Source organism: Sinocyclocheilus grahami, unplaced genomic scaffold, assembly GCF_001515645.1.
Source record: "Sinocyclocheilus grahami isolate Dianchi unplaced genomic scaffold, SAMN03320097.WGS_v1.1 scaffold40.1, whole genome shotgun sequence".
Taxonomy (NCBI): Eukaryota; Metazoa; Chordata; class Actinopteri; order Cypriniformes; family Cyprinidae; genus Sinocyclocheilus; species Sinocyclocheilus grahami.
This window is the reverse complement of record NW_015505219.1, coordinates 277,972-290,010: the sequence shown is the minus strand read 5'-3', so window position 1 is coordinate 290,010 and position 12,039 is coordinate 277,972. Positions and strand designations below refer to the sequence as shown.

Here is a 12,039-nt window from a genome sequence, read left to right as displayed (position 1 = left end):
TTTAGTACCGTACATTTAGTTCTGGAACTAAAGCGGTGCGAAAGGCCCTAATGATGCCAAACACAGCCAAGGAAACTCGATTGGTTTTAGAGAAAGAAAACAAAGTTGCTAGAATGGCCCAGCCAATCACCTGACGTGAATAGAAAATAAGAACTAAAGGGCAGAGTTCACAGAAGAGGCCCACAGAACCTTCATGAAGGCACTGTGGAAGAATGGGCCAAAATCACACCTGAGCAATGCATGCGACTAGTTTCTCCTACAGGAGGCGTCATGAAGCTGTCATTACCAACAAAGGCTTTTGTACGAAGTATTAAATACATTTCAGTAGTTCAATACTTTTTCCCTGCGTCATTCCATTTTATTACACAGAACTTAATTTCTGAATTTATTTGTATTGTTTTCTTTGTATGTATGGATTACTTGGGTTGTTGCCAACATCTGGTGAACATTTCATGCCAACAGCACCTTTAGAAATATATTTACTGGGAAATATGGTGATGTGTTCAATACTTATTTTACCCGCTGTATGTAGTAAAATGCTGTATTTTGCAAACGCCTTAACGCATTGTTATGGATAGACGACAGTCTCGACATTAACCTAGCGAATCTGAGTTGAATTTAGAATTTTCCTAAATAACTACTTTTTCTAACTGGTCTTAGACGGTTTGTCAAATTTTCACCAAAATTTGCTCAGATCATCTTCAGAGCTTTCTGGCAAAAAGTTATCAAAAGCTTTTTGATATACCAAATCAATTTCATAAAACATGCTAACGAATTTAACAAAGTTTGTGCAAAAAAGGACATGATGCTATATCTCCACAATGCTTTAGCAGATTCTCACCAAACTTGGTAAGTGTTATAACAAGCATGACCTGAGGGCACATAAGTAGTTTCGGCACAGCACCACCTACTGGTCAAAAGATATAAAATATTGACATTTCTGCTTATACCTTCTGACCAATTTGGCCAAAAATCATACGATTGGTTTCGTTAGATTTGAAACGGCATGCTGAATCGAACAATATCTAATTTTAACTATAACTTTATCTGTAACTTAAGCCACACTGCTACCCTGCTCCGGAGCTGGTTTTATTCTGGGTTAGAGATCGCAAACCCAAACTGGACCAATCAGCTGTGAGCAAAGTAACATATATCTGATGCAATGAAGCCACTCCCCCGTATCTCTCGCTCCAAATTATAGCAGTTGGAATTTTAGAGACAAAATTGCCAGACTTATGCGGCTACATATTTATTATGTTTATATGGTAACACTTTACAATAAGGTTCATTAGTTAACATTAGTTAACCATTTTAGTTAACATGAACAAAGCATGAACAATACTTCTACATCCTTTATTAATCTTAGCTCATGTTAATTTCAACATTTACTAATGCATTATTGAAATCAAAAGTTGTGCTTGTTAACATTAGTTAATGCACTGTGAATTAACAAGAACTAACAATGAACAACTGTATTTTCATTAACTAACATTAACAAAGACGAATAAATACTATAATAAAGGTATTGTTCATTATTTGTTCATGTTAGTTAATATATTATATAACATTAACTAATGGAACCTTATTGAAAAGTGTTACCGTTTATATTATATTAATTATAATTGTTTATAATTCATATAATATATTCATATCATTATTATATGAAGTGGCAATTGATTTTAAGCTTTGCATTTAAATTAAATTAAATATATAGATACATAAAGATAAGCTTTAATACAGTATATCCAACTTTTAAAATGACTAAACTTACATGTTTTCCTTTTGAGCTCTAGTGAAACTATATAAATAATTAAATTCAGTTGATTTATTTGCATTGTCATATATTTTCTTTCTGCTGCCAAACTTTTGCTGCAGCAGAAGTGTTTATTCCTGCCTTGTAAATGCATTTAAATTTATTTTTAATAACGACATCTCTTAATCTTCGGCAGAGAAGTGAATTGCGCTGACTCTCGCGAGAAATGAAAATCAAAGCGGCACGTGTCATGCTTTTTTTTTAAAATCACAAACTGGTTCAAACTCTGAGTTGACAGAGAACGTCTATATCAAGCTTTATGAGCCCGCTGATCCTGATCTAAACCAGGTTGGCTTTGTTTGGTTTTGTCAACTCTAAACCTACTCTGAAACTCTGAGTTTGTTCATCTCGCTTCGTGCTACAGGCCATTGGTCTTTACTGAGCAATTAAAGACAGCTCATTAGCTCTTCATTTTACCTCTGTTGTGCTTGGCCCCTTAATTGCTGCTTGCAGCTATATTTATGAATTATTATTAGTGCTTACTTAAAAGTAAAAGTAAAAATATAAATATAAATAAAGCCCTTTTTGTCCATTTAGTATGAGCAACTTAAAATATTAAACATCAAGAACTTACAGTGTTGAGTTTAATGCTGGTGAACTAATAGACTGCTGAGCTGCTCAGTGTGGTCATTGATGATGCACTTGAATATTTTTTTATGGTTAAGGCATGGAGACATATTCCAAATATGTTTGTCATTCATAATTAATAGATGTTTAAACTATTTGTAGTATTTTTGATGATTTTTTGTTGTAAAAGTTATGTTTAAAGTCGTCACCATTAGAGTACTTAGGTTTCTTTAAAGTTTCTTCCATTTCATTTAGTATATACAACTTGTCTTGATATATAGAACTACTTCTTTACAACCCCCCATCCTGTCATTAGTTTCAGTTAGTTCAGATTGTGTTGTGTAATTAAGATCTGTTAATGGATGCACCTGCTCAGGGTCTTCTGGGATGGTACATGGTGAAGAGCGGTCTGGAGGAGAAAACCGAATCGCACGACATTCCCCGTGTCAGTCAGTACAGGCTGGCGGCTCATCTGGGCTCCGCTCTGCTGCTGTACTGCTCCAGTCTCTGGACGGGACTCACTCTCATGCTGCCTGCCAACAAGGTAAGCTGTGATTTCAGCTCTGCCTGCTGCTGTTTCAGGAGGTTTGGATGCGTTACAGATCATACTGTCGTCTCTGCTCCACTGTAGATTCCTGACAGCAGGAATTTGCTGCAGTTAAGGAGGTTTGCCAAAGTTACGGGCGGTCTGGTCTTCCTCACGGCTCTCTCTGGTATGAGAAAATGCATGACATGACTTGTGTGTTGCAGTTTTATTATAAATTATTATTTTAAAACCATATGCACAGGGGTTGTCCAGAGGACAAATGTGACCCTGGACCACAAAACCAGTCACAGGGGTCATTTTTTTTGCTGATTAAAATCTGAATAAATAAGCTTTCCATTGATGTATGGTTTGTTAGGATCAGACAATATCTGGCTGAGATACAACTATTTGAAAATCTGGAATCTGAGGGTGCAAAAAAAATCTAAATATTGAGAAAATCATCTTTAAAGTTGTTCAAATGAAGTTCTTAGCAATGCATATTACTAATAAAAAATTAAGTTTTGATATATTTACGGTAGGAAATTTACAAAATATCTTCATGGAACATGATCTTTACTTAATATCCTAATGATTTTTGGCATAAAAAGAAAAATCAATAATTTTGACCCATACAATGTATTGTTGGCTATTGCTACAAATATCCCCCAGCGACTTAACACTGCTTTTGTGCTGCAGGGTCACAAATGAGTTCAATCTTTCCTCCTCAGTAGCCTCTCACTCAAAATGATCACAGCAATTAGAAAACAGCAACACTTTCTACGATCCAATCAAAAATGGCTTCAAATTACACATTGAATACAAGCAGTAAATATGCAAACTGTTTTATGTCAGATGTGTCATTTGAGTTATTGAAGTGCAAAGTGTTTCTAATTATTACATGTAAATTGCAAACAATTTGAGTTTGTTACAAATATTAAATAAATATAATTACATAAAACAGCTTCTAGTCCATGTTTTGAAAACTAGGCTATTGTTCTTTTGCTCGCTTGTAGAGTAATCAGCCATTTCTGTAATTTTTATTTTATGACATGGAGGATATAACATGGGACACAATTATATAAATAATAAATGAACGCCCATGTAATGTTATTATAAAATATGTTAGTAGTAATACTGCACTAGTATCTATAAAGAACTGTTTACATGGAGGAAATGTTGTCAAGACTACATAACTTAAATTGAACTTAGATGTGTAGTCTGTATCTCTCAATACATCAGGACATGAGGAACATATTTGTGAATGCTGATTGGTCTAATTTGACTGTGTAATAATTAAGTGCTTTTTTTCATGGTCTCTTACAGGCGCCTTTGTTGCTGGACTGGATGCGGGTTTGGTTTATAACTCTTTCCCAAAGATGGGCGAGCGCTGGATCCCTGATGATCTTCTGGCTTTTTCCCCAGCCATCAAGAACGTGTTTGAAAATCCCACCACGGTTCAGTTTGACCATCGCATTCTGGTAAGCACGGCTCCTGTCAGCTGAAATGTGTCTGCTCTAGCAGATGTGGTTTAGCTGAGATGTTTCATGTTTGTGCAGGGCATCGGCTCACTGACAGCCATCACAGGACTCTACCTGTTCTCCAGACGGGTCCATCTGCCCAGACGGGCGAAGATCGCGATTGGCTGTCTCACAGCCATGGCCTATACACAAGTAAAAAGCCTAAAACTGCACCATATACAGCACTATACACACATTAGGAGTCCAGTCCTTTTGTATTTGCACCGATTTTCTTCTTCTTCCTCTTCTAAAATTATTATTAACCAAATTGTGCTTGAATGTGCTATTGTGTTTGATCAGATTTTAGTTGTCTTTATTATTATTCTTATTATGCCTGAAAAAAAAAATCTGAAAATCGAAAAGTTACTGCCTAAATAAATTAAATGGTCAGATGTTCATTTTTTACTCCTTTACCTATAGCTACTGAAAGCAGTGTCTAAACGAAATTTGACACATTGGAAATGCTTTGAGGAAACAACGATTGAGAAATCATCATAGCTCTGCTTGCATAGGATCAAATAAATTGATAACTGACATCTTTTTTGGTGCAAATGCTAACATATCCTTCAAATAAACAAATATGGACACCTGTAGCCAATCAGATTTCAGCAGCTAGTTATGTCGTTGACATTGACGTAAGTATTCAGACCCTTTGCTATGATACTTAAAAAATGTAGCTTAGGTGCATCCCATTTCTCTGGATCATTTTGAGATGGTTCTACACACTGAATGGAGTTGAGATGATTTGGAAAGGCACAAACCTGTCAATATAATAAACCAACCATATTCAAAAACCAAGCCATGAGGTCACAGGTACTTCCTGCAGATCTCAGAGTCAGCATTGTGTCAAACGGGCAAGCCTACAAAAACATCTGCCTCACTGAAGGTTCCCAAGAGAACAGTGGGATCCATAATTCTTAATGGAAGATGTTTGGAACAACCAGAACTCTTCATAGAGCTGGTCACCCGGCCAAACTGAGCAGTAAGGATAGAAAGAGAGGTGAAGTAAGAACCTGATGATCACACTGGTTGAGATACAGAGATCATGTGTGGAGACGGGAGACTCACAGAAGGACTTCACTGATCTGAGGTCTGTGTCAGATTGGCCAGACTGAAGCCTGACTGTGAGAAACAAGATCGTCTGGTCTGATGAACTGGAGTTCCAGTCATCATGTCTGCTAGGAAACCAGGCACAGCTTATGCACAATGCGATCCCATCGAGTGTTTCTTAGCGTCAGGGACTGGAAGGTTAAAAGGAAAGGTGAACAAAGCAGAATGTCCAATATGAGATATCATATTGGACCAAGCTCAGCTTGATTTAACAACGATTCTTGAGTGTCCCAGCCAGAGTCCAGACTTCATCTCTGGAGGGATCTAAGAGTGGCTGTTCACCAACAGTCCCCATCCAAACTGACACAGATTGAGAGGATTTGCTGAGGAAAATAACAGAAAATCCCCAAATCCAGAAGTACAAAGCTTGTGGCATCATACCCAAAAAGGGTAGAATCGCTGCCAAAGGTGCTTCAACTGACTGAGTTATGGGCCTGAATACTTATGTCAATGTGATGTTTTCAGTACTCTCTGAAACGCTCTCTGAACGCACTATAGTCAAAGCGAGACTGTGTACCAACTTCTGTGAGAACTGACCACAATGTGGCATTTATATTTTTACTAATTACACCGCAGTTGCACAGGCTTTTCTCTGAATTTTTCTCTAAAGCTACTCATAATTGACTGCATAAAGGAATTACATTAGTCATGTAATAAAATGTTCATGTCATAATTTTCTCAATGTAATTAAATCTTAAACTCTTAATGTAAGAAAGGTCGTTACATTATGAGAAATGTATTAAATGATTAACTTAACACAAACATTGTCATATTGTAATAAAACAGTATATTTTTTAAAGGATTAAAAAAAAAAGCGTTGGTACACAGTATACTTTTTAAATTTAAATGTAAACTTAAACTACCTTCGAAATACACCAGATTTAGGTATTCTTGCAATAATAATAATTATTATTGTGCATTTATTTCTTCTAGCAAATTTGAAAGTACTATTTCAGTAAATGGTGTAGAGAACTATTACAGCAGACTATATCCTTTAGATGGTGATTGAACTCAATATTGCAGGTTAATTATTTGAATCCTTTTTTTATTTATTTTTTTACATGGGCTATGCTGTACACAGTGTTGTAGTGACACACTATTTGTCATTTTATCAGTATTTTTTTTTACCTCGCTGTTAAAAAAAAAAACAATTAACTATCAGCTATACTTATCAGTTTACTTTAACAAACAAGACCAGTGCTACAACATATGGCTTAACTTTTTTAAAGGATAAAAAAAAGCATTGGTACACAGTATACTTTTTAAATTTAAATGTAAACTTAAACTACCTTCGAAATACACCAGATTTAGGTATTCTTGCAATAATAATAATTATTATTGTGCATTTCTTCTAGCAAATTTGAAAGTACTATTTCAGTAAATGGTGTAGAGAACTATTACAGCAGACTATATCCTTTAGATGGTGATTGAACTCAATATTGCAGGTTAATTATTTGAATCCTTTTTTTATTTATTTTTTTACATGGGCTATGCTGTACACAGTGTTGTAGTGACACACTATTTGTCATTTTATCAGTATTTTTTTTTACCTCGCTGTTAAAAAAAAAAACAATTAACTATCAGCTATACTTATCAGTTTACTTTAACAAACAAGACCAGTGCTACAACATATGGCTTAATGTGTGTTAAGGTGTGGCAAAAAGGGTCATTTTGAAAAATAAATATCAATTGGACTCATATCATCACAGTATTAGCTAGAACTATCTGGATTAAAGCTATTTTTAAAATTGTATAAGCTGTGATATTAACCTTCATCTATAATGGTGGTAATATAATGTTTTTTTTCTGATGAAATTCTCAGGTGGTTTTGGGCATTAGTACCCTGCTGCTCTATGTTCCCACCCCGCTGGCAGCCACACATCAGTCCGGATCAGTGGCACTGCTCACCTTCGCCATCTGGGTCTTGGCTGAGCTGCGAAAGGTGGTCAAGTAAAGTGTATTCAGAGTTCATGCTATAATAACATATATTTGAATAAATCATGCTTTAGGCACATGAGCTACATCTTGTGGGTTTATATGAAGTGCTTATAGACTTTGTGAAATACATTGAAATATTTAGTTTTTTGTTTTTTTAAACCTGTTTGATTTATGCAAAAAAAGGGTGTTTTTTACTGTATGACTGCTTATTTAAAATCAATAAAATTATCATCTGTGTTTTCTGTTGATTTTATGAGGACGTTCATCCAGATTTCATATATAATGTATATTATGGCTTGCTGAAACTACTGATAAGCAGCTTGAAACACAAGAATTGCACTTTTGATTTGTTGTCATGAGCAACATTACATTTATAGTGATTTAAATTATTTCTCTTGCAGCAGTTGTTCACACATCAGCTCTGCTATTTTGGGTCATTAGGGTTTTAAATGTTTCCTTTCACTTGATCCAGTACTTTTACATGCACTTTATAATTTGTTTTCCATCAAACAAAAGCTAAAATATGACTTTTTACATTTCTATGTAAACATGTTCATCCAATCAAAATGGTCTAGTCTTTGTGAAATCAAACCAGTCATATTTTGATTTCATCCAGCATGTATACAATTGGACTAAAATTGGACTCCACATTAAACACGCATTCCAAAATACAGTGTAACTTTGTTCGTTTGTTCAGGAAATGATCCACACATAACACAGGTTACTGATAAACAGATTTTAGGCGGTTTTATTATGCAAATTATTACTGTGCCTACAGTTTGGGGTCTGATTGCACACACTCCTCACACAGGCAGGGAGAGCGGAGAAAAAAGAAGCTTGCTCCTGGGTCTTAAAGCAACCCAGAACCTTTAGCGGAGAAGTGCAAAGAACACTACACAAGCAAGTTATCAAATTAGTATCAATTATTCGAATGCACATTGTGTCATGAGGATTTTTGAGGCCGATCACAGAAAGCAGTATCTGCTGATACGATCACAGATAACGATCTTTTTAAAGCCTTCTTTTTATCATGTAGAATTATTTATAGTGATACTCTAATCAGGAATTTTAGACATTTACTCAGGGCCTGAATTTTATTTTTGAAAATGAATTCCCCTCTAAGGTGACTTGTGAGAGGGGAGTGGGCTATTTTTTTTTGACATTTTCCAAAAATATATATTTATCTCAACTAAATGTTTGATCATGCACTGCATTTTTGTTTTGACAATCGTACAATTGTTGCACAATAGCTTACACACAGCACAAGCCTGATTTCGTGAGCTGTACATTGGGGAAAATATTTATTTGATCCCCTGCTGATTTTGTAAGTTTGTCCACTTACAAAGAAATGAAGGGTCGGTCATTTTTATGGTAGGTTTATCCGTGCAAGATCTCGCCTCATGGGGTAAGGATGATCATGAGAAAGGTGAGGGATCAGTCCCAAACTACACAGGAGGAGCTTGTTAATGATCTTAAGGCAGTTGGGACCACAGTCACCAAGCAAACCAATGGTAACACACTACGCCGCAGTGGACTGAAATCCTGCAGCGCCCGTAAGGTCCCCCTGCTCAAGAAGGCACATGTACAGGCCCATTTAAAGTATGGCCAAGAACATCTAAATGATTCAGAGAAGGCTTGGGAGAAAGTGCTGTGGTCAGATGAGACCAAAATTGAGCTCTTTGGCATTAACTCGACTCGCCGTGTTTGGAGGGAGAGAAATGCTGACTATGACCCCAAGAACACCATCCCTACAGTCGAGCATGGAGCTGGAAACATTATGCTTTGGGGCTGTTTTTCTGCTAAGAGTACAGGACGACTTCACCGCATTGAGGGGACCGGCAGATGAGCCACGCGCACTTTTTTTATATGCTCTACATTTCATGTATTTATGTAACACATATTCTACATTAAAAATACATTTAGAATGAACAACAATAACTGCTGTACAAAGAGTTAAGAGCACTTTTGTGCTCAGTTGGCAGTCTTCAAATTAAACCCATATCATTCTATCACATTCCGGAACATTAAGAACATTGATGTGCCTAATTTTGCTGATGAACTTGCCAGCTTCTCCTGCAAAGCTGATTTTTCCACTGTGGAACCACTCCTCTGGTTTCCTATTATAATAATGGACTAATTGAGATCTTGGATGTTTTTGCACCTGTCAAAACTCGAACTGTTTCTTTTACTCTCTCTGCTCCCTGGTTTACCTCTGATTTGTGTCCTTTGTTTACCGTCGCATCATCCAGGTTGATTCTGCACACTGGTGGTGGTTGAGGAGAGACCCCCCCCACATGATTGTAAAGTGCTTTTCTTTGTACAACAATACACAATAAAGCGCTATATAAATGCATCATTCATTCATTCATAAAGAAATGCTCGCTAACAAGCTAGTGAAGGTAACTAGATTTATGAATTTTTTCTGTAATGAAAAATTTTACGGCAGTGTCGTTAAATTTGTGTTCTACAGAACTAACAGTTTTATGACTTTTTTTGAGTCTAAGATTAAAAAGATTCATCAGCATTTACTTTCCAGCAACTTAGGTTACGATTCCATTTGTCAAGTCTCCCAAGTGACTGTGCACTCTAATCTTACTACTTTTATTTTACCAACTGCTGCGGAGATATTGTGTCATATTCGGAAATCTAAAACTACCACTTCTCAGCTTGACCCACTGCCTACTTGCTTAGTTAAAGCCTTTCTACCATCTCTGTCTTCATTAATTACTCAAATTATTCACTCTTCACTTGTTTCTGGTTCTGTACCGTCTTCTCTTAAAACTGCTATTATTACCCCTATTCTAAAGAAATCAGGCACTGAGCTATCAAATTTGGAAAATTATCGACTAATTTCTAATTTGCCATTCATTTCTAAAATCTTGGAAAAATATGTTGCAGCTCAAGTTCACAATCATCTCTCCAATAATACATTGTTTGAGCAATTACAATCTGATTTTCGTCCTCATCATAGTACAGAGACTGCTCTTGTCAAAATTACTAATGATTTGTTATTGGCAGCTGATTCTGGTTTATTAACAATGCTTGTCCTTCTTGACCTGAGTGCGGCCATTGATACGATCTCGCACAAGACAGGTTAGTTTCTATAGGGATTACTGGCACCCCACGGTCCTGGTTTAGGTCTTATCTTACCGGTCGCACTCAGTATGTTCAAATTAAAAAATTTTAAATCAAGACCATCTACAGTTACTACTGGTGTCCCTCAGGGTTCTGTTTTGGACCCACTCTTATTCATCATCTATTTACTTCCTCTTGGCTATATTCTCAGGAAATATGGTATCCATTCTCACTGCTATGCGACGACACCCAGCTCTACCGGTCTTCTAAACCTTCTAGTTCTTTTCCTCCACCTTCTTTGACTAGGGCCCGGTTTCACAAACGAGGCTTAGTTTAAGCCAGGACTAGGCCTTAGTTAAATTAAGATATTTAAGCAACTTTTACAAAAATGCCTTAGAAGAAAACATTACAGGTGTGCATCTTGACACAGAACAATGATACTGACATATTTTAAGATATGTCAGAGCAAGATATTTTCAGTTGAGACAGCTCAAACATGCATTTTAGTCTGGGACTTCTAAAACTCAACAGTGATAAAACTGAGGTCTTACTTATTGGTACAATATCTACTTTGACTAAATCTAATTGTTTTACAGTGTATATCGATAATAATGCAATTTGTCCTTCTCAGCAGGTCAGGAGTTTGGGTGTCATTCTGGATAGCACACTTTCTTTTGAAGCTCGTGTCAATAATATTACGCGTACTGCGTTTTTTCACCTGAGTAATATTAATCGCCTTCGTCCCTCTCTCACAACAAATAATACTGCAATTCTTATTCATGCACTGGTTACCTCACATATCGACTATTGTAATGCTCTCCTTACTGGTCTTCCTTCTAAACTTCTCTATAAACTCCAATTGGTTCAGAACTCAGCAGCTCGTGTTCTTTCAAGGACCTCATCAATACAGCACATTTCTCCAGCTCTCCAACTTTTACACTGGCTCACAATAAAGTATCGCGTTGACTTCTAAATTTTGCTTCTCACATTTAAGGCACTTCACAACCTTGCTCCACCGTATCTTACTGACCTTCTCCACATCTATACTCCTCCTCGCACTCTCAGATCTTCACACTCGATCTCTCTTGTGTTGCCGCGTATAAGTTTAAGCACCATGGGAGCAAGAACTTTTAGTTTTGCTGCCTCTCGCCTATGGAACTCTCTTCCCCCCAATAGACGGAACAGTGACAGCCTTCATACTTTTAAATCTCGCCTTAAGACTAATCTTTTTACCCAGGCTTGAAAAGAGTGTCCTCTCATGTAGCCTATCGCGACAAGTTAAGAATCATGATGAGTCGCGGCTCGCGAGAATGGGGCTTAAATATCATAGGAATGAATTTAGCCCAAAACTTACTTATTCTATCCACTGAAATAATAAGATAATACAAATAAAATTAGAAAATATAAATTATTTAATTTTTATATTTTATACATAGCTCAGACAAAATCATGATTGGCTCTTGTCTGCAGTGCCCCCCCCCCCCCCCCCCCCC

At 36.5% G+C, this 12,039-nt stretch overlaps 1 protein-coding gene across 1 annotated transcript in view; it reads left to right on the top strand.

The window, feature by feature from the left end:
- The window catches only part of LOC107582029 (cytochrome c oxidase assembly protein COX15 homolog), a 15,779-nt gene extending 8,160 nt beyond the window's left edge, over nucleotides 1-7,619 (top strand). Inside the window, exons 5-9 of the mRNA XM_016267718.1 lie at nucleotides 2,757-2,924; nucleotides 3,012-3,093; nucleotides 4,230-4,384; nucleotides 4,463-4,576; nucleotides 7,356-7,619. Coding sequence (XP_016123204.1) covers nucleotides 2,757-2,924; nucleotides 3,012-3,093; nucleotides 4,230-4,384; nucleotides 4,463-4,576; nucleotides 7,356-7,487 — 651 coding nt within the window. The 3' untranslated portion in view covers nucleotides 7,488-7,619. The remainder of the gene's footprint in view (nucleotides 1-2,756; nucleotides 2,925-3,011; nucleotides 3,094-4,229; nucleotides 4,385-4,462; nucleotides 4,577-7,355) is intronic.
- Nucleotides 7,620-12,039: the final 4,420 nt, after the last annotated feature.